Raw genomic sequence first — 23,185 nt, 5'->3', positions numbered from 1 at the left:
TAGAAATTACAATACTTTTTTGAAAACAATCCTCAGACACTAGGACAAAAACGAAAAAGTACACACCGATCGCTGTTTGGCAAGAGTTGTCAATTAGCAGCCAGTCCAGCAACTCTCCAAGTAAACGCCCGCAGCAGCTAAATCCCAACACTTCACAGCCCTCTCGTGAGATCACAAAGGAGGCCCAATCTCTCAGAAATCTTATCACTTGCGATCAATACACAAAAGTTGGCATGTCTGCTCTATGCAGGTTAAACTTCCTTTCCTGATTCACTGAAATTGCAACTTCCTTTTACAAGATTTAAGCAAGATAAAAATCAAAACGAAGCTGGTCGAATGGAGTGATCCAGGCTGGTCACTCCCAAGCAGTCAAGGTGCTAGAACACGTACTGGTTATAAGAAAATCTGGGCTCTGGGAGGAGAACAGCAGGTTCTGATCTAAAAAAAAACAGCACACAGCTGACAAATACTGCACATTGCAGAACTTTAACAGTTCAGAGCAGATAAACCCGATGCTCAGAATTGGGTGGGAGCTGGGGCCTTAGAGGAAGGGCCTAAGGGAATAAGTTGGGTATAAAGCTGCAAAGGTAAAAGCACATAGCAGATCTCACTGAGTGAAGTTGAGGTTGGGGGGTAGGGGGGGGTAAGTGATAAGCATAAAAGGGTTTGAGACCCAGAGGTGAAAAATGAATCAATAAGATGAGAGTGATGCTGGCATCTGTATTTGAGGTGGTGCAAGTTTGCAAGCCTGTGAATAGGCGACACAATGTCACAGCTGTAAGGGCAGCATGTGTTTAACATGCACGCACATAGTCAGCGTCTTGACTGGCAGATCAGGTGGTTCCCTGAGCACTCTTCCTGTTGCTTCACAGTTTCAATCATTGCCTACAAGCAGGAGCAGTTGTCAGCAAAATCAGCTGATCTACTCATCCCGGAGTGGAGAAGACCTGGAGTATCTCTGAACTCTTTACTCCAGGTCTACAGCAAACGTGTCACTACCCCTTACACAAGTGGAATAAATAGGAACCTGGCAGGTGTAGGAAAGCTCCCAAAATTAATGCGAGGGAGAAGAGAGAGGAATAGATGGGCCCAGGCAGGCCTTCAGCAGAGTAAGGGGCAAGTGTGGAGCACAGCTGCAGCCTGAAGCTTTGGTCTCAAAAAGGAAAGTGATGGAGAGGAGCTAAACCAACCAAAATAGGCCCAAGAGGGAATGGAACAAAAGCCCAAACTGGTTAAAAAGAAGTGCAGATGGAAAAGAGTGGGCAAAATACTTGAGGATTGGGAAAGGAAAGCCATCCTGGCAACCAAAAACTCTCTGAATTTTCTGCCGTCAGCAACCTGGTCAATGGCATTTTGGATTTAACTCGGGCATATTGCGTTCTGATGAGCCCACCCCATCACAGGCTAGGCCATGCATTGTTATCTGCTCAATCACATACCACTTAAACCACCCACATTTCAATCAGGAAAATAGAGCCTAACCAATTTCCATTACCAGCAACATCATCATCATCAATTAGAAAATCATTCCTTACAGCTTTTAAACATGTCAAAAATTTCAGGCAGAACGGGTGTCCAGTAAGCAGTTTGCGGTTAGTTAAGGCATACTTACAAACTGTCCAGCTAAAGCAACACCAACCATCTTTTTTTAATCATAGACAGTTGTTCAATTTTTGGTATTAGTTTGCCATCTGTTATTCATACTAAGCTTCAATGGACTTTAAGTTCCTCTGCTCCTGCTAATGCCTCCACCATTCTTATACAGGCAACCATTGAGAAAGAAGTTAGTTTTGGTGAACAAGCGAAAGAGATTAAGTCAGAGTTTGCACTTTCTATCCCAAGTGACAAACAGTATTATGCGGAGGGTTTATTTTGCCCACTTCAAGGTTTAATTAGGGTCAGAACTTATTGATCATGTAAATTGTTCCATGTGAGCAAACCATATTTGTACCTACACACCAACAGAGACCAAAACGTTACTATATTACATATACTTTGAAAACTGTTTTCTAAACATGATCAAACTGGATCTGCAACATTTCACCAAATCAAACAGGAAAGATCACACTTGTACAAAACAATTTATAACATTCATTCTTGGTCTGCATGAAGAACCTTTAAAAACAAAATTGCAACTGCAGTTCTACAAAACTATTGCTCTTCAAGCATAATTCAGATGAGAACAAACTGTTAATTGCTTCTCATCAAACCACACAAACAGTATTCACCAAAACTTCCAAAAAATTAAATGTCAGAGGCTCTTCACAAACATTCGTTAACAAATTAGAAATATTGTGTGAAGATTAGATGTCTACATTTACCTCCAGATCCCAGCTGTTTGTAGAACCTATATTCCAAGTGAAGTTGCGGTGCTCTGGACTTCATAGGTTCCTAAATTTAAAAAAAAATGTTCGTTTTAAACACGCAAGAATGTAAACCCCATAATATTTGCATTTATTTTGCACTTTTGCATCGATTAATCTCAGATCATTTCACACAATGAAATGCAGCAACTGAGTAAAATGTTGCAAACACTGTTAATTTATATGTTAAAGGCACTATATAAATGCAAGGTGTTGTTGTTGTCTCAGTAACTGCTGTTATGCTCAACCAAATAGGTGCAAGACTGTTTAAGCTTCCCTGCTATTCAATTAACATTAATAGTACCAGCAACTATCTGCAGATAGTAGGGTACCAAACAAGAAACAACAAAACTCGGACAATAACTGATGGACATTCCAATGACCAGAATGCAGGGTCTTTTCTTAATAAAAATAATCAAGCAACATTACTGCATTGAGAATAGATATTTTGGCAGAGCAGATTATACATAACAGTTTAACTGTGTATATATAAACTAGACCCAACAGGAATTAAGAGCCTCCCATATTTAAGAGAGCAGTCAGCTGCTACCTCATTGTCCTTCACATTGTGCAGGTTAATGCTCTTATCCCTGTAACAGGTACAGTTTGCACACTATATTATGCAATATTGAACTACGGAAATTTGTATTTTCATTCAGGTTATGTGACTGATTTTGGAATATCCAAACTATGCCAGGAGATCCAATTAGAACTGGACTTTTTGTCCACTTTATCAAAAATTAGTGCATCGGACAAATTGTTTAGAAGGAGGTTCACGCGTTTATAAAGTGTGGTGGAAAAAAAACATTGGCCAGGATCTTTAGGTCAGCGAGTGAGAGGCGGGGCCTGCTCACAGATGCAGAATGACATGGGGAGGAAAAGTCCCGACATCATTTCAATGTTCAGGTCGGCGGGGGTGCAGCCGAATCAGCTGTGCACCTGCCGACCTGTCAACAGCTAATTGAGACCATTTAAAAGGTAATTGAGATACTTAATGGACCTGCCCGTCCAACCTTAAGGTTGGTGGGCAGGCCGGGAGCCCTGGCGGGCTTCAGAAAAAGCCTGAAACCTCATCCACGGGAGGGGTGGGGTTTCATGAGGGTTTTTAAATTTTAATATAAGTTTAACTAAAAGTGATGGACATGTCCCGGCTCATGTGACAGTGTCACATGAGGGGACATGTCAGGGAAATTTTATTTTTGCCCCTTCATTTTTAAATTTGGCGCCGATCTCCCTGAGGCAGCACTTAGCCACAGGCAGTTGAGTGTACTCTTTTGCGCGCATGAGGGAAAGTGCGCACTCTCGACTGAGGGAGTACCACCCCCCCCCCAACCCCCACACAGGGAGTGCATAGCACTTCCTGGCAGATGTCACGCTGAGTGGGCCTTAATTGGCTCGCTCACGTAAAATGGCAGTGTGCCCCCGATTGGGGGCACCCACCCCTGCACTCCGCACCGCCCCCCCGCTCAAAATTCATCCCATTTAAAACTTAGTTCAGCACCACCGAAAAAATGTCCTTAGTTCGGTATAACATACTAAGACTTTAACCTGGCACCAGTCAATAAAGGCATGATTTGAAACGGATCTATGACCAGGTATAACATTGTAAACATGCAGACAAGTACGAGGAAGCACCTTAAGGCTGATCACAAGCAGAACAGATAACTAATATTCCTCGTACTTGTTCATGGAGATGGCGGGGGTAGGGGGGCAGACATTGAAGGTGGCTTTAAGGAGACAGTCTGCAGTTCGAAGTGAAAAGCCATGAGTTATCTTTACATTCCAGGTTGACTGGGAGAGTGAGTGGGCAATCTTAGCAGAGCAGAGCCTGATAAGTGTTTCATGTAGTCCAGCCAGATCTGGTGGTGAATGACTAAACCAGTTGGAGAAACTTGAAATAAGTCCAATCAGTCAAACAAGCAAACAAATTGATAAAATTGCATCTGAGCAATTAATTAAATGAAACAAATACTTCAAATTTTGCTGCAACTAGTCGAGATAGACATACATCAGCCATGCAGTGTCAATTTACCATTTTCCATGTACCAGCAGTGCCCTATGTTAAATGTAAACCATCAACACGAACAGTCAATAAATAGCACAAGAAACTTAATGATATCCAGATTAACGAGGACATTACTACAAGGTAGGAGAAATCTTGTCATTTAACACTTCACAGTGAGGAATTCTGGAAAAAGTAAATCAAAATTTTCTCTCCTATTCCTTAGGAAATACTAATTCTAAAGGGGATGTTGCATTCAGGCACCATTGATATCAAGACTTGGGGAATTATTCACTAACCCAGTAAACCAGGCTAACTGGGCAGAGTGGTTTGGCACATCGCTATACTGGGTCTACAAGTTGATCTTTCCAAATTGGCCTCTGTTAGGATGTTCAATATCAAAAGTGCATAAATCCCAGTGAAACTACTTCTTGACTTCTTCATCATTGACGTTAAAACATAAAAAGATTTATGGCACTGAAGGCCTTTCGGCACAACATGTTTATGCCAGCTGAAAAAGTGTTATCCAATCTAATCCATCTTCCAGCTCTTGGTCCATAGCCTTGTAGTTCACAGCATCTCACGTAAATATTCGCGAGCTTTTTTAAATAGAATGAGGGTTGCTGCCTCTAACGCCCTTTCAGGCAGTGACTTCAAGACCCCCACCACCCTCTGAAGGAAAACATTACACCTCATCCCCTCTAACTCTTCTGCCAATTACTTTAAATCTACGTCCTCTGGTTATTGACCTCCCTGCTAACAGAAATACTTTCTCTTTATCCACTCTCTCGGCCCCTTCATTTTATACACCTCAATTAAATCTTTCCTCAGCTTCCACTGTTCCAAAAAAAACAAACCCAGCCTGTCCACCTTTCCTTTCCTCAAAGCTAAAATCCACCATTCCTGGCAACATCATCCCAAATCTCTTCTGCAGTTTCTTTGTGATCACGTCCTTCCTATAATGCAGTGACCAGGAATAAACAATATTCTAGTTGCGGTACAACTAGTGTTTTATACAATTTGAGCATAACCTCTCTGCTCTTGTACTCTGGGCCTCAGCCAGTAAAAGAAAGGATCCTGAATGCCTTCTTGACCACCTTATCTACCTGTCCTGTTACCTTTAAGTGTAAACATACACTTGTTGGTCCCTCTGTTCCTCTACACTTCCCTAAATCCTACCATCTATTGTACTTTCCCTTGCCGTGTTTACCCTCCTCAAGTGCATTACTTCATACTTCTCTGGAGTGAATTCCATTTGCTACTTGGCTGCCCACTTGACCAGTTGATTGATGTCTTCCAGTAGTCTACAGCTTTCTTCCGCATTGTCGACCACACAGCCTGTTTTCGTAACATCTATAAACTTCTTAAATAAAGTCCTCTACATTTAAGTCTAAATCATTGGTAAATTTGATTAACTTCAACGGATCTAGTACTGAGCCCCACGGGAAACAGCCTTCCGGTCACAAAAATACCTATCGACTATTACCCTTTACTTCCTGCTGCTGAGCCAATTTTGGATCCAGCTTGCCACTTTCTCTTGCATCTCATGAGTTTTTATTTTTCTGACCAGTTTGCCACGTGAGGCTTTGTCAAAAATCCTTTGGTAAAATATATATAGACCACATCCAAAATTCTACCCTCGTAATCCTTCTTGCCACCTGCTCAAAACAATTTCATCAAAATAGTCAGACACTGCCTTCCATGCAAATCCATGCTGACTGTCCTCGATTAACCCATGCCTCTCAATGACAATTTTCACTGTTTTCCAGAATTTTTCCCAATAATTTTCCCACTTCCGAGGTTAGGCTGACAGGCCAGCGTTGTGGCACAGCTGATGGCGAATGCTGAAATATTCAAATCCCAAAGGGAAACGGGAAACAACTGCCACAACTTGTTTTGCAATCGGTATAAATTTCAAGATGTGTGCCTTGAATTCGGTTGTAATAAGACCACCAAGTCCTATAGGTTAAAAACTAGATTAAACATTTATTAAAAGAAGAAAAGACCTTAAATACATGCATAGATCTACAAATTACTACTATGATAACTTCTAAATCCTCTACTTAATCTGACTCCCCAGTTACACTTTCGTTATGGCAACAGTAAAACACATCTTTTCAAAAGACCCAGGCAAAGTAAACGATACCCTGAACAGTCAAATTCAAAGTAAGTTCTCCTAACTTCAGCCTCTGAAGACAGCAGTTTGGTAGATACAGGCTGAAGGCATTTCACACTTATTGAATCTTTGAATCCCCTCTGAACACAAATACCCATTGTTTCACTATGTCTTTGGACTTTACCCTCCTGATAAAAATCTCTCATAGCACTACGTTTTACAAGCAATCTTTGGGAAAAATAAATAAACACACTATTTCTTACTACGCCTGCTGACTAGATAAACATTACACCCCCACTTTTGAATTCAAGCCACAACTAGTTTGCTTAAAAAATGCAAATTTCCTCCTTTACACTTCACATTCCAAAACTTCCCCATGTTTACCTAATTTAACATTTCAAATCTAACTTCTCTTCTGACATCAAAACATGCAGCCTAGCTGCCTGTAATTCAATTAACACACAAACACAATTTTACAATAAATTCCAATAACATTATGGACATTATTATATCTTCCTGACATCCCCTCCTTATTAAAAAATGAACCGTCATAACTTAAAAAGATTGCTTCATTTTTATTAACCCATCTTATATTGCTATCTCCTACACTTATGTAAATACTTACACTATTACATTACCAGATGCATGCATTAACATAATATATATGCAAATCCTTTGTATCAACAGAAATCATTCCCGTTCAGTGTCCAGGCTTTAAACGTCCAAAACAAAAAATAAAAAATACCTGGAAAAACTCAGCATATCTGGCAGCATCGGCAGAGAAGAGTACAGTTGACGTTTCGAGTCCTCATGACCCTTCAACAGAACAGTTCTGTACTCTTCTCCGCCGATGCTGCCAGACCTGCTGAGTTTTTCCAGGTATTTTTTTATTTTGGATTTCCAGCATCCGCAGTTTTTTGTTTTTAAACATCCAATTTTCCCTTTAAACTTCAAACTCTTGATAAAGCATGTGCAATCAGATTTTCTCATCCAGCAACATGTACAATCTGTAGATTAAATGGTTGCAGTAATAAACTTCATCTGAATAGCCTTGCACTTGTCTTGAAATTTGTCCAGAAACTTTAGAGGATTGTGGTCTGTATAAACAATTGTTTCTGACCAATTGTTTGCAACATAACTTTCAAAATGCTGCAATGCTAACACCAAACCCAAAGTTTTCTTTTCAATCATTGAATATCTTCTCTGTTGTACAATCAGCTTCAGTAAAAAAAATACCCGGTCAGTTTTTCAACTCCATTTTCATCTTCTTGTAACAGCACGGCCCCCAATGATTATATCGTTTGCGTCAATGGCCAGTTTAAATTGCCTGGCGCAATTGGGTACTGCCAAAACTGGTGTCGTAGTTACTACAGTTTTCAAACTATCGAATGGCTTCCGACACTCTTGAGTCCATTGAAACTTCTTGTTCTTTTTAATATTCAGTCAGTGGAGCAACCGCACTGCTTAAATTTGGTACAAATGTCTGATAAAACCCACTCATGCACAGAAATCTCAAAACTTCGCATTTTGTGAAATCCACGATAGCCTTGACTTTCACATCTCTCAGGGCCACCTTACCATGTCCAATGGTATGGCCTAGATACGTAACTTGCGCTTTTGCAAATTCACTTTCAGCCAAATTAATCACCGAAAATAGCTTCTTGTAAATCGAAGAAGAAATTCTTCCAGATGCTGTAAATGCTCCTCCCACGTGGCACTGAAAACTATCAAGTTGTCAATATAAACAGCACAATTGCTCAGACCTGCAATTGCTTTGTCAGTCATTGAAATGTTGCAGATGCATTCTTCATACCAAATGGCATGACTTTAAACTGGTACAGTCCACTTGGCATTACAAAAGCCGATATCTCCTTTGCTCTCTCCGATAATGGTACTTGCCAATATCCTTTTAGCAAGTCAAGCATTGTGATAAATTTTGAATGTCCCACTTTCTCAATGCAATCTTCCAACCTTCGTTTGGGATATGAATCTGCTTTTATCACCGCATTCACGTTTCAATAGTCCACACATAGTCTTTGTGTTCCATCCGGCTTTGGTACCAGTACAACAGGCGAACTCCAGTTACTGCAACTAAACTCAATGATATCATTTTGAAGCATGAAGTCAATTTCTTTCTGTACTTATGATAACTTTGCCGGAATTAATCTATAAGAATGTTGCCTTATTGAAGATGAAACTTCTACAGAAACATCATGTATAGCCAAATCTGTCCTCCCCAACTTAGTTCCACAAATATCTTTGTGTGACTGCAATAGCTTTTCCAAATCACTTTTACACTTGTCTGGAAGGTAATTTAACATTACATTTAAATTTTCAAGTAGTCCCTCCATTATCCAATTTGATTAGAGGAAAATCAATTTCAGAATCCTGTATTTCTATTTCTTTCTGATTACCTACCACCACTAACACCTCCTTTTGGTCCTCTTCCCTGTCAAAGTACTGTTTAAGCATATTTACATGACATACCCTCTGCTTCTTCTTCTTTCTTCAATCTGGAGTATTGATTAAATATTTTACTTCACTCAGTTTCTTTTCAATCCTCTAAGGCCCACTAAACATTGACTTTAATGAGTCACCCAGTACTGGTAATAGAACTAGCACTTTCTCTCCGGCAACAAAATTCCGAACCTCAGCTTTCCCGTCTGCTTTCATTTTTCTCATATGCTGTGATATCTTTAAATGTTCCCTAGCCAAATCATATGCTCTGTCCAATCTCTCTCTGAAGTTTGATACGTAATCCAGGAGATTAGCTTCTGAATTTTGACCCACCAATTTGTCACAAATCAATTTCAATGGTTCCATATCTTGTGATCACAGGCTAGTTCGAAAGGACCAAAATCAGTCGATGCATTAGGAGCGTCCCTAATAGCAGATAACAAGAATGGAGTTCCTCTGTCTTAATCCTGTGCATAATCCTGGCCATATGTTCTCATCATAGTTTAGGGTTTGATGCCATTGTTCCAAAACCCCGTGTGACTCTGGATGATAAGCTGTTGACTTAAATGGTTTTATCCCCAAACTGTTCATTACTTCCTTAACCATCTGTAACATAAACTTTGAACCCTGATCTGATTGTATTTACTTAGGTAAACCATACCTTGTAAACATTTTTGTTAACTCTTCCACAATCTTCTTTGTTGCAATACTTCTCAAAGGCATCGCATTAGGAAACTTGATAAACACATCCATTATTGTCAGTAAATACTGATTTCCACTTATAGTCTTAAGGTAGGGTCCTACACAATCAATTATGGCCCTAGTAAAAGGTTCTTTAAATGCTGGAATTGGAATTATAGGTGCTGGCTTAATCACTGCTTGTGATTTCCCTATCACCTAACATGTGCTACATGTTCTATGGAATTTGACTACACCTCTATGCAATCCAGGCCAAAAAATGTTATTGTACTTTCACCTGCGTCCTTCTAATTCCTAAATGTCCCCCTCATTGGAATTTCATGAGCTATTCTCAGAACCTCATTTCATGGTATTACAATCTGATGTACCTCCCTCCAGCTTCATTTGCTGCAACATAATAAGGCCTCCATTTTCTCATTAAAATGTATTTTGGAATATATTTTGCCTCTGTTTCTGAATAAGTTGTTCAATATAAATGTTGTATTTGCAAATCAGTTTTCTGCAACTCCACCAACTGCCTTGAGTTAAACACTTCAGCTGAAATGTTTTCCAGTCTTTCTTCCGGAACAACGTTATTACAGTGTCAGCTAATTGGATTTCCATACCTTCCCCTTGCCTTTGAACTTCCTGTTCTTGTTTCAACCTATGAGCCTGTGATCTCGTTATCACACAATCTAGAAACAATCCAGGATGCTCTCTCTGCAGCAATTCTGTTGAAAACACTTATACAGGCTGCTCAACTACCACAGACATCATCCACGTTTGTGATCCAGCTCTATCATTACCCAAGGTAAATTGAGCTCCTGCAATGGGCAATTTTTCCACCACTCCAACAATCACTTCACCTGTTTTCCACTTACTCTTCAAATTTACCTTCCACAATGGAGTAGGTTTAGCATCTCCATGAGCCCCACTTATCATTTGTTCCTGCAGAACAACAAGTACCACCATCTTATAACATTAAGTATTGACTGGCCCCGTGTCTCTTAAAATTTTAAGAGCTTTACACACTCCACCCTACACACATGGGAAGACTTTCCTGTCATATACAAAATCTTTAAACATCTCTGCAACCTGCTCTTTATAATTCTCTTGGGTAAATTGTGAACATGTTCCCACTTCTTTACCTATCACTGATTTTTCCTGTTTTACCTGTACACAAACCACTGTTTTTTCCTATGCCTGAACCTCAAAACCCACAGTACTTTTACTTCCAGAACTTTTCTGCACCCATATAATTCTAACAGATTTTCCCTGCAATTTCGAGCACACTGACTTCGTATGCCCTACTTTATCATAACGGAGACACCTCAATTTTTGAATGTCACTTCTACCCTCAGCACCTTTCTTCTTAGTCGGAGAAGGAGCTTCCTGCAAATTTCCACCTCCTCCTCTTTCCTAACTACCTTCCTTTCACCTTCCCACTTTCTATCCTTTTCTGATTTAAAAGGGTGATGAAAGAAAGGCTTAGCTCTATGCACTAACATTATCAACCATCTCTGCTGCTTGTCCTACCATTTGAACCCCCTGTTCCTCCACGAGTTCTCACTACCAAAGGGATTTAATCTTTAAATTCTTCCAAAAGAATTACCTAAGAGCTGCATATGTTGTTTCTATCTTTAATGCCCGTACCCACCGGTCAAAATTAGCTTTGTTTTACTCTTTCAAACTCAATGTAAGTTTGCCCAGGCTGTTTTCTCATTACTAAATTTCTGCCTCTATGCCTCAGGAGCCAACTCATATGCATTCAAAATACCCTTTTTTACCACATCATAATTCACCAAAATTTCTTCTGACAGTGAAGCATAAACTTCATGTGCTCTACCCACCAACCGTGATTGTAACAACAAGGTCCAGTTTTTCTGTGACCATTTCATCTGTTTAGCTATCTTCTCAAATGAAATAAAGAATGCCTCAACATCTATTTCCTCATACATTGGAAATGCTTGTACAAACTTAAACATCTCCCCACTGGGTTTTAGGTTAAAGGGTTTTTCCCTCATCAAAACTTTCCTCAGAATCTGAGGTCTCTTTCTTAACTTCCAGCCTTTTAAGCTGGTATGCCTTTTCTCTTTCCTCCTCTCTTTCCCTTGCCTCTTTTTTTTTTTTAATCCTCTCTTGCCTGGAATTCCAGTTCCAGTTTCCTTTCTTTCTTCTGCCGTTCTACTTGCTCCCTTTGAAATGTCATTTCCTTTTCGGCTCTAGTTCCAATTTTCAATTTCAAGATCAAGCTTCTCCATTTCTAACTGAAGTCTCACTACCTCCAGCTGTGACTCACTAGTGTCAGGTATCAATTCCAACTTTAAATGCTGTTTAAATGATATCTTCAATTATATCTGCTTTCTTAACCCCTGCAGGTAACCCCAACTGTAATTTATCTGCCAATTCCATTAACTTAACTTTAGTTGCTTTTTGTAAACCAGCCAAAGTTATAACTTCAACCCCCAGACAAGTCTGAGCAACTACCAAAGCCATATTGCAGTCTCACCACTTTTAAAAAAAACCTCACACCAACTCCTGAATTCAAAGTGCTTCTCGTACTCATAACCTTAAGGTTCACCAGCCCCAACCCAATCAAGGAATTTCAAATATAGCCCGCAAAGAGCCCCCAACTACGTTATGGCACAGCCGATGGTAAATGCTAAGCTGCTCAAATCCAATTGGAAACAACTGCCACAACCTGTTTTGCAATTTGTATTATTTTAAGATGTGTGCCTTGAATTCAGCAGCAATAAGGTCACCAAGTCTTACAGGTTTTTACAAAACTACATTAAACATTTATTCATAGAAGAAATGACTTTAAATACATACACAGATCTAAAAATTGCTGCTATGATAACTTCTAGATCCCCTACTTAATCTGACCTCCCCAGTTACACTTTCATTATAGCAACAGTAAGACACATATTTTTAAAAGAACCAGGCAAAGTAAATGATACACTGAACAGTCAAAGTGAGTTCTCTTAACTTCAGTTTGGTACATTCAGGCTGAAGACATTTCACACCTGTTGAATCTTAAAATGCCTTCTCTTACACACAGCCTTCACTCCCTTATACCTATTTTCCCTTTTGAATGCAAAACCCCATTGTTTCATTATTTCTTTGGACTTTACCTTCCTGATAATAAAACTCTCTCAGAGCATTAAGTTTTACCAGTAACCTTTGGGAAAAATAAATGAACACCATTTCTTACTACTTCTGCTGGCTAGGTATACATTACACCCCCACTTTTGAATTCAAGCCACTGTATTTTGTTTAAAATGCAAATTGCTCCCTTTACAATTCTCTTCTTACATCAAAGCATCCAGACTAGCTGCCTCTAATTCAATTAAGTCGCTCACACACAAACATACACCCACATATAGGCACAAAGACACATTTTATAATAAATTCTAATAACACTATGGACATTATTATCTCTTCGTAACACCTGTAACTACTTGGGCTCTTCTTTTCTCCTTTTTTAAACAATGGTATGATGTCAACAGTCCACATTTTGCTTCTCCACAAACAAAATATATACTTTGGTCACTAATTGGTCCTAGTCTTTCTTTAGTTATCCTCTTGCTCTTTATGCAATGATAAAACATCACCAGGATGGCTACCAAAAGTTTGGAGACTTAAAATTTAACAGAGACACAAATCTGTTGTCAGAGCGTGCAGGAAATTTGTCAGAAAACCAAGCTTTGAGCATCGGGATGGGGGTGGTGGAAACTGCTTCATATTGAAACTATTTCCACATGAACATAAATGCTTCCCTTAAAACAATTCTGAGTAAATATTAAAAGCAAAACCCCTGAAGGTTTCACTGAAACATCACCTAGATATCTTTTGAATACTGTAAGCTAAAATGTTAATGTTTTGTCTATTAAACATAGCCACGACAAATGCTTGTGCAACTTGCACATTACTGAAAGAAATCCAATGGTCAAATAGGAATTACTGTGGATCCATTCACGACAGCAGCTAAAGACAGTAACAATAATTACTGACTTACCAGTTTAATTGCCACATATTCATTTGTGTACAAGTTTTTACCTTGAAGAAAAAAAAGAAAAACAATTAGACTCCTTCAATATTTTGTTGGTTTGTTGACAGTGCAGTAATTTGAACACAATTATTTTGCCAATCAAAAACTCTACATTCTTCAATGTTGCTACTAAACAACTGCAGCCATTTTAAAAGGGCACCGACAAAATAATTCAAAATTAGTGCGTTTATGAAACATTGTGCAATGTTTTGCTAAAATGTCTAACAGGTTCTGTGAATGAGATCTGAAAAGATATTGATCCAGTTCGGTTACACAGAAAAGATGGAGCGGCTGATTCCAGAACTTCCAGTGAAGCCAGAAGTAAAGCGAAACTTTAACCTCCCTATTGCCCCTTCAGGTGCATCTACACAAGAGAAAGAAATGGTATCACAAACATTTCTGGCATACTTTCACTCTAAGTGTGGTCAGATAAAAACAGAAAACAGGCTCCCCAGTCAGCAAGGAGCAGAGATAGGGAGGAAACAGAGACAATGACAGACAGGGAGAAAATGATTGGAAAGAAAAATTTGCAAGGCTACGGAGAAAAAGTAGGGGAGTGGGACTAGCTGAATAATTGCTGGAGACCCTAAACAGGCATGGAGGACCAAAAGGCCTCCTCCTGCGTTGCTGCCACTATAAAGATAAGCAAGCATAAAGCAGACTGCGTGAAAGGAAGAGCAAGCGACGAAGACAACCAGACATCCAAGAGACGGCAATTTGCATTTAAGTGATATATTTAACGCAAGACCTCAAGACATCTCATAGATAGGCGAGGGAAAAAACTTGGACACAATACCAAAGGAGACCAAAATCTTGAGGTCAAATGGAGCTTTAACAACCAGCTTAAAAGGAGCAGAGATAGAGAGAAGGATGTATTTGTTGAAGGGGGGGTGGGGGGAAGAAGGAGCTCAACAGCACGGGTTCTCGACAGCTGCGTGTAGAATAACCAATGGTGGAGCTAAGGGATGGGAGGTACACAAATAAGTGGGCTGGGGGGAGGGACGAGAGGGTGCACAAGAGTAGAGAAGCAGGCACAAGACAAAAAGAAATTTGGAAAGGAGGGCAGAAAAAAACAAAGAGAAATATCCTTTCAAGAATATTTTTCATGAACAAAATAATTGGTGATTAACTAATATTTGTTTAAGCATACACTCCTACAATCATCTGTTGTGTCAATCTATGACTCACCAAGTCCCATTCACCCATGACCCCAGTGCTCGCTGGCCTACATTAGCTCCCTTTTAAGCAATACCTCAATACTAAAATTCTTAATCAAAAAGCAGAATACCGTGGATGCTGGAAATCTGAAATAAAACCAGAAAATCCTTGAAATACTCAACAAATCAGGCAGCAACTCTGGAGAGAGAGAAACAGTCAACATTTCAGGTCTATGACCTTTTATCAGAACAAGATAAAATGAGAGATTTAATAGTTTCTAAGCAAGGGGTGGGTGGAACAAGGACAAAAGAAGTGTCTGTGATAGGGTGAAAGACATGAGAGATTGAATGATAGAGGAGTTATAGAGTCATAGAGGTCTACAGCACAAAATGGGCCATTGAGTCTCTACCAGCCAAACAAGTACCTAACTATTCTAATCCCATTTTCCAGCACTAGGCCCATAGCTTTGTATGTCCTGCACTTCTTAAATGTTATGAGGGTTTCTGCCTCTACCGCCCTTTCAAGCAGTGAGTTCCAGATTCCCACCACCTTCTGGGTGAAAAAATTCTTCCTCATATCCCCTCTAAACTCCTGCCCCTCACCTTAAATCTATGCCCCCTGGTTACTGATCCCTCCACCAAGTGGAAAAGTTCCTTGTCTACCCTATCTATGCCCCTCATAATTTTATACACCTCAATCATGTCCTCCGTCAATCTCCTCTGCTTCCAGGAAAATAACCCCAGTCTATCCAATCTCTCCTCATAATTAAAACACTCCAGCTCAGGTAACATCCTGGTAAATCTCCTCTGCACTCTCTCTAGTGCAAACACATCCTTCCTATAATGTGGATTCCAGAACTGCACGCAATACTCTAGCTGTGGCCTAACCAGCATTTTATACAGTTCCAGCATAACCTCCTTGCTCTTATATTCTATAGTTCGTGTAATAAAAGCAAGTATCCCATATTCCTTCTTAACCACCTTATCTACCTGTCCCACTACCTTAAGGGACCAGTGGACATGCACACCAAGGTCCCTCTGCCCTCGGTACTTCCCAGGATCCTATCATTCATTGTGTCTTCCCGTGCCTTGTTTGTCCTGCCCAAGTGCATCACCTCACATTTATCTGGAATAAATTTCATTTGCCACTGATCAGCCCATCCATATCCTCCTTTAATCTAAGGCTATCCTCCTCACTATTTACCATTCCACCAATTTTCGTGTCATCCACAAACTTACTAATCAACCCTCCTACATTCAAGTCTAAATCATTTATATATACCACAAAGAGCAAGGGACCCAACACCAATCCCTGTGGAACCCCACTGGACACAGGCACCCAGTCACAAAAACACCCCTCGACCATCACCCTCTGCTTCCTGCCACTCAGCCAATTCTGGATCCAATTTGCCAAATTGCCTTGAGTCCCATGGGCTCTTGCCTTCCCATGTGGGACCTTATCAAAAGCCTTGCTGAAGTCCAAGTTGACTACATCAAATGCATTGCCCTCATCTACACACCTGGTCACCTCTTCGAAAAATTCAATCAAATACCTCCCCTTAACAGAACCAAGCTTACTGTCCTTGATTAATCCCTGCCTCTCCAAGTGTAGATTAATTCTGTTGCTCAGAATTGCTTCCAATATCTTCCCCACCACTGAGGTTAGACTGACTGGCCTGTAGTTCCCTGGTTTATCCCTTCCTCTCTTCTTGAATAATGGTACCACATTGGCTGTCCTCCAGTCCTCTGGCACATCTCCTGTGGCCAGAGAGGTACTGAAAATTGGAAAGTGCTTTTTTTTTAAATTCATTCATGGAATGTGGGTGTCACTGGCTAGGCCATCATTTATTGCCCATCCCTAATTGTCCTTGTGCAGGCTGCATTTAAGAGTCAACCACATTGCTGTGGGTCAAGAGTCACATGTAGGCCAGACCAGGTAAGGACAGCAGATTTCATTAGTGAACCAGAGGGATTTTTACAACAGTCGACAATGGTTTCATGGTCATCATTAGACTTTTAATTTCCAGATTTTTATTGAATTCAAATCCCATCACCTCACGTGACGGGATTCGAACTCAGAGCCCCAGAGTTTCTGGATTACTTGTCCAGCAACAATACCACTACGCCATTGCCTCGCCCATTTCTCCTTTTTTAAGCAAACTCCCGCTTCCAGCAATCTTTTTAATACCTCCTCTAAATTTGTTAAATACTTGGCCTCTGTTGATCCAGTTATGAGGACATCATCAAGGTATGTCACAACCTGAGGTAGTCCCTGTGGCAGACTTTCCATCATCCTTTAAAATATCACATATGCTGAATACACATCTCCCTTTTGGCGTGTCTACTGGAATAGGTGTTTATTGTGACATACCCCCAGGATATGTTATCGAACTCGAGTTGCTGGTAACTCATATCCAACTTAGTGTAGGATTGACCTCATCAGCTTTGCATACAAATCTTCAATTTATTGAAATCGGATATTTATCCAACTTGACAGACCGATTAACTGTTAGCTTATAAATGCCATAAATGCGGAGGATCTTATCCAGTTTCAGTACAGGGACGATGGGTGCTGCCCATTCCAAAAATTGAACCGGCTGTATGATGTCTAGTTCCTCCAACCTGTTTAACTCAGCATCCACTTTTTCTCTTAAGGCATATGGTACCGGTCTCGCCTTAAAAAAAAAAATCAGGGAGTTGCCTCTGGATCAACATAAATCTTGGCTTGCAAACCTTTGATTTTTTTCCTAATTTGTTGCGAAAGATGCAGTCATATTCTTTCAACAAATTTAGCTGTCCTCCTGCCTGCACTTGAAAAATCTCAGACCAACTTAACTTTATTTCTTTTAACCAATCCGGCCCAGAAGGCTTGATCCTTCCTGTTATTACTGGGAGCGAGGCTGACTGCTGCTCACAGGTACTAAGGCAGTGCCTTTTACTTTTATTGCTTCTCCCATGTCTTCAACTGGGCAGAAGTTCTCTCCAGGCTCAAGGTTTGGGTACCTTCTCTCAGGTACTGAAACATGCGCTCACCCATCACTGTGGCTGAGGCCCCTGTACCTACCTGTTTGGCAGAGCCTTCCTGTTCATGTGGAGTGTGACAGTAATAGGGTCTGCTTTGACTTCTTTAAGATTAAAAAGAAAGAGAGTGAATGTCAGAATTAGTTACTTCAGGCTCTTTCACGTTATATATTTCCAACATCTTTGCTGGCTGGTCACTTGGCAGTCTGGGCTTAGCTCTGTACTGCTTTATCAAACGTCCTCTTTTGCGACAGTAATAGCACTTGGCCTCCTTAAACCTAACTGTTTCAGGAGTGTGGTTACCCCCACATCGGCAACATTTCAACTTCAGGATCATTGTCTGATTGCCTCTGGTATATGTTTTTGATTTCTGGGTGATTGGGATTGATTCCTGCTTCACGGCTGCTTCAGTGGTTTTAGTACCATGCCTGCCTGCAGGTTCCTGCCCTGACCGGTAAACGCTGCCGTTCTGCAAACTCTGTAGCTCCTGTGAATCTTTTTCAGTGCCTTCCATGTCCTGCATTATCTTCATTGCTCGTTTAAAAGTTCCATCGGCTTCTGCAAGCAATCGACGCTGAATGGTGCCATTGCACACATCACACACTAACCAATCCTGTAGCATGTTGTTCAAGATCACTCCAAAATCACAATGCTCTGACAATTTGCTTCAACTTAGCAATGCAAATCGCAATCAGTTTGCCTGTGGCCCTCACCCTCTTATTAAATTTGAATCTTTGCAAAATGGTTTGAGCTGAAATTGGCCCTTCACTACATCCATGAGCTCACCGAACAATGTGGAGTCAGGCATGCTAGGGGCTGTGAGACTGCGAATAAGGTTGTAGGTTTGACTTCCACGGATGCACAGGAGAATTGCTTTGTGCTTTGCCTCTTCCCTTGTTTCACTGGCCTGGAAATAAAACCCGAGGCGCTCAATGTATTGACTCCAGTCCATCGTGGAGGTGTCAAATGGGTCGATCCTCCAGAAAACAGGCATCCTGCTGAGTGTATTTTTATTTCTTTCCTTCTCTAAAACAAGATACTCAGTTGTAGGGTGAGGGGTAGTTCCAGGAATCACTTATCCTCGTCGCCTGATGTAGAGATGAACCACCGAGAGGCTTCTTTAGTTGAACAACAAACTTTATTTACAGGGCTGTTGGATTAGCTGCCTGCTTCTAGCAAGGTTAAAATACACTCCCCTCAGGCTAGGAAAACTCCACCCCCTCACATGAGGACTCGAAACATCAACTCTTTTCTTCTCCGCCAATGCTGCCAGACCTGCTGAGTTTTTCCAGGTAATTCTGTTAATGCTTGATCTAAGTTGATCTTAGTTTGTTACAGTAAATGTCTGAAAACGTGAGATTTTACCTTTAGGTTTATTTCCAATCGCTGGGAAATTCATTGCTTTTTTAAAAAATGCTATGGTTTCTATGGGGATCATAACGAACATGATGGTTAAATAGGCAAGTGATGCAAGTATTTAAACTGGGAGTAGAGGGTTGGGAAAATTGGATCAGCTCACTCTGAAGGGAGAAAAGGATAAAATAATAGCCTATTTAGCGATAGAGATTGAGCGGCGGGGGAGCGGTCAACAGCGTGTCATGTTCCAGCATGACGGGACGTGTGCACCCCTTCTCTCTTGCTTTTCCCCCCCCATTTCCCACGAGCTTAAATTTTAATTTAAAGTTCTGGCAGCATGCAAAGGAAACATCTACAATACTCAGCAGGGGATGCTTTTCAGTTGACCATGCTGCACTTTTGGGTGGGCTGTAAAAGAGCCTCTGTGTCAAAGTAGGGGGGGGGGATCTGCATCATGGCAGAAACTTTCCTACCCAACTCCATTGCCATTAACAAAAGGCTTGACAGCACAAAGGAGGTGTGGGTGTTCTTCAAAATTAAATTTCACTTATGAATATGGTAGTGAAACCACTGTACGTAAAATATTTACATGCACATCATCACTATTGTTTAGTCAGAGAGCTAAATATACGGGCATACCACATGGTTGACAAGCATTGATGATTGCAGGGTAATTAAGGACATTTCCTTTATTGCGAAAGAAACCATGTTGTGTTTTTGAGTTCACTCTTTATTGAATGTTCACGTCAGCATCCAGTGTTGTACTCGCCATTCTACTGGGCATGGCTTAGTCCTTCTATGCATTGCAAAAAACATTGTCCAAGATCACTCGCAGCGGGAATAATTGAAATGTTGGGAGGTGAACCCAGAGCCAGCCAACACAGAGAAAGACCCACGTTGGAATAGCACTGACTCCATCCCTTTAGGCCCCTCATTTTCTTACCTGGACTGACTGTCCCCACCATCCCTCCTCCCATCACACCCAGGAAACCAGGCCCTTCCCACTTCACTCCTCCACATCCCTGACCGCACTCCACGCACCAACCAACACCCCCAATCCGTAACTCACCCTTGCAGGTCCCAAGCCTCCATGCAAGTTGCTCTCCTCTCTTGTGCCTGAGAGTTAATAGACAAAAACCGCTGACCTAACATACAACTGCACAAAGCTGACTGGTGCACACCAAACAAACATGAACCAGGTGCAGCTGACTTAATCTTAAAGGCAGAACGCAATTTAAAAATGTTTTATACTGAATATTCAAGCCATGCAAACGTATTACAAGTCGGAACATGTCACAGGATGGCATGAGGCTCAGCACGCCACAAATATGCTGCTGACTATCTCTGCATCTCAACCCACCATTGGGAAATCGAGATTTCGCATCCTGTCCAATTAAGTCACCCCGCACGCCATGTTTCCCGCTCATGCGGACTCTAAAATACTACACCGACCCCCTCCGCCCCATGAAAAAGAATAAAACCAGCTGGGCTTTCTATAAACAAGGAAAAAATAGTAGTACAGGTTAAGAGGAATAAAAGTAGATTAAAATGCCGCTATTACAATGCGCTAATTGCAGGAAATAAAGTGGAGAGCTGAAAGCAATCCTTTTGCAGAAGAATCTAAAATTAATAGCATTAACAAACTAAACCAGACAAGAATGGAAAATTAAATATACTGTATCCCAATATATTAAGAATGATAAAAACATATGAAAGGAGTTGGCAATATTACTGCAGAGAGGGGTTCTGTAGACAAGTAAGTCATATGGTTGGACCTCAAAGATTTTTTTTTAAAGTTTGTTATAATAGTAGGTGCAGATAACAGATCATTAAGTTGTGGGTAGAAAATCTGCCATCAGATGAGAGGGAAAAGTAGGAGTAGCTAAATTTTTGCTTTGGGAGATTTTAATCATCAACTCATGGAGGGAGCAAATGAAGAAAAGGGAATGGAATTCCTAAAATGTCAACCCTTCCTCAAGCAGTTTGTTAGCATATCTTACAACAGTCAAGGTATTGTTGGCTTTGGTTGTGAGTAATAAGATAGACCAGGTAGACACGTTTGATGTAACTAAGTATCTTGGAAGCAATGACCACAATGCAAGATTTAAGATTCAACTAAAACAGAAAACAGTCAGTACAAAAACTAGAAAACCAGATTACTTTAGGGGAGATTTGAAGGCGATGAGGAGTGAGCTGGACAAAGTGAACTGAAAGGAGAAATGGTATATAGGACCACCAAGCAAGGGTAAATGACACATTTTCTTTAAAAAAGGATTGCCAATGTGCAGAATAAGTATATTCCATCAAAAATATTAATTTCAGGATGTTTTGGGTAATTAAGCCACTTTGAAAAGTTAAAATGAAAGAGGAGGATTATAATAAATATGAAAATACAAGAGGTGAAGAGCAGGATGAGGAAAGTTGATGTGGAGTATGAAGGAAAAATTTCAAGATCAAAAGGCACAGCAAAATATTTCACAAGCATGTCGGTAAAGAGGACAGTTCAATGCAAACTGGGACCCATGAGGAGAAAATTGTTCAATTTGCCAGATCATGATCAGAAAATGATGCAGAGAACTAATTATTGCTTCCTATCAGTCTTTCCTAAGGAGAAAAATATCAAAGAATTGATGAACCCAAAAGTGGTGCAGAGCGAGGTGAGCAATGTTATGATGGACAGAAGGAAACTTCTGGACAAGTTAGTTAGGTTAATTGAAGGCCAACCACCAGGCCCGATGAATTATGTCCTCAGATCCAGAGGTTGATAAAGGGAGGAAATTGCCGAGGCCCAAGAAATTATATTTCAACGTTCTGCCTTGGGACATTTAACTGCATTAAAAATACTATGTAAATTCAAGTTATCGTTGTTCAAATGAGCATGGAAATGTGCCAGAAGGCCACATTGTCAGCATTTTGACAAATAAAGATGGCTCTAACCTGGGTAATTAGCTTAACATCTGTGTTAGGGAGTACTTTACTGTCTTTAATTCAGAATGAAATTAATATCTAGATAATGAGAAATTAATTAGGTGTAAACAACATGGATTTGAAAAGGAATGATCACAGTTGATAAATCTCAATTCTTCAGGTGGTAACATACGTGAGGAAAGTACAGCTGATGTAATGTCCATGGACTTTAGGGAAGTTTTAGGCAAGGTATCACATGGAAGAATATGAAGTGGTATGGAATTAGGGAGAGGACAGTAAAGTGAATGAAACATTTGTTTTAGGGGAGAAAACGAAGATTTACCCAGAGTAGCTGGACGTAGGTAGCAGCGTCCCATAAAATTCATATCTGGAGGCATTAGTTCATTGTGCGTAAAAAAATCGCTGATACAGGACTAGAGGGAGTGATGTCAACATTTGCAAACCACAACAAAATAGAAAGTATTGTTGATTCATTCGATAATGAAATAAAACTGCAAAGAAAGATTGACAAAGTGGGGGAATGAGAAAACAAAGCAAAAGCTGAAGTACTGAGTCAGGCAATACATTCTGGTAAAAAAAAAACACCAATTACTATATGCTGAACACATTTGCTTTGGAATAACGGAGAGGTTTTGAGATACAGGTTCACAGAACATTGAAGGCAGCAATTCAGCTTTCCTTGACATTTTATCATGAGGTTTAGAATATAAAAGTCAAGAGGCAATGATGAGCCGATATAAAAGTCTTAACAAGACCTCAGTTCGAGTTGTGTGCATTACACTGGACTCCATACATGAGTGAAAAATAAACAGATGCTCAATGCAGATTTGAGGATTCCAAGATACTGTCTGGCATGAAGAAATACACACACAAAAGTAAGTAATAAGAACACAGATTATGGGGCAATATGACAGAAGGGTTTAAAATTAAGAATGAAACCGGTCAGCATATACATGATGGGCCAAATGGCCTCCTTCTGTGCTGTAGATTTTCCATTTCTAAGCCAATTGTATCCAACAGCTTTAAGATCAAGGACAAGGGGCCATAGATTCAAGA

The 23,185-nt window shown here is 40.4% G+C and overlaps 1 protein-coding gene across 10 annotated transcripts in view; it reads right to left on the bottom strand.

Annotated features, from left to right (window-relative positions):
- LOC121276954 (casein kinase I) overlaps window positions 1–23,185 on the bottom strand; it is a 284,162-nt gene that overhangs the window by 197,919 nt on the left and 63,058 nt on the right. For all 10 annotated transcript variants that reach the window (XM_041185689.1, XM_041185686.1, XM_041185693.1 and 7 more), the window contains 2 exons: window positions 13,635–13,675; window positions 2,322–2,391 (listed from right to left, as the gene is read on the bottom strand). In XM_041185689.1, the coding sequence (XP_041041623.1) occupies window positions 2,322–2,391; window positions 13,635–13,675 (111 nt within the window). The remainder of the gene's footprint in view (window positions 1–2,321; window positions 2,392–13,634; window positions 13,676–23,185) is intronic.

The sequence above is a fragment of the Carcharodon carcharias genome, chromosome 4 (assembly GCF_017639515.1).
Source record: "Carcharodon carcharias isolate sCarCar2 chromosome 4, sCarCar2.pri, whole genome shotgun sequence".
Lineage (NCBI taxonomy): Eukaryota > Metazoa > Chordata > Chondrichthyes > Lamniformes > Lamnidae > Carcharodon > Carcharodon carcharias.
This window is presented reverse-complemented; position numbering and strand designations above follow the sequence as displayed.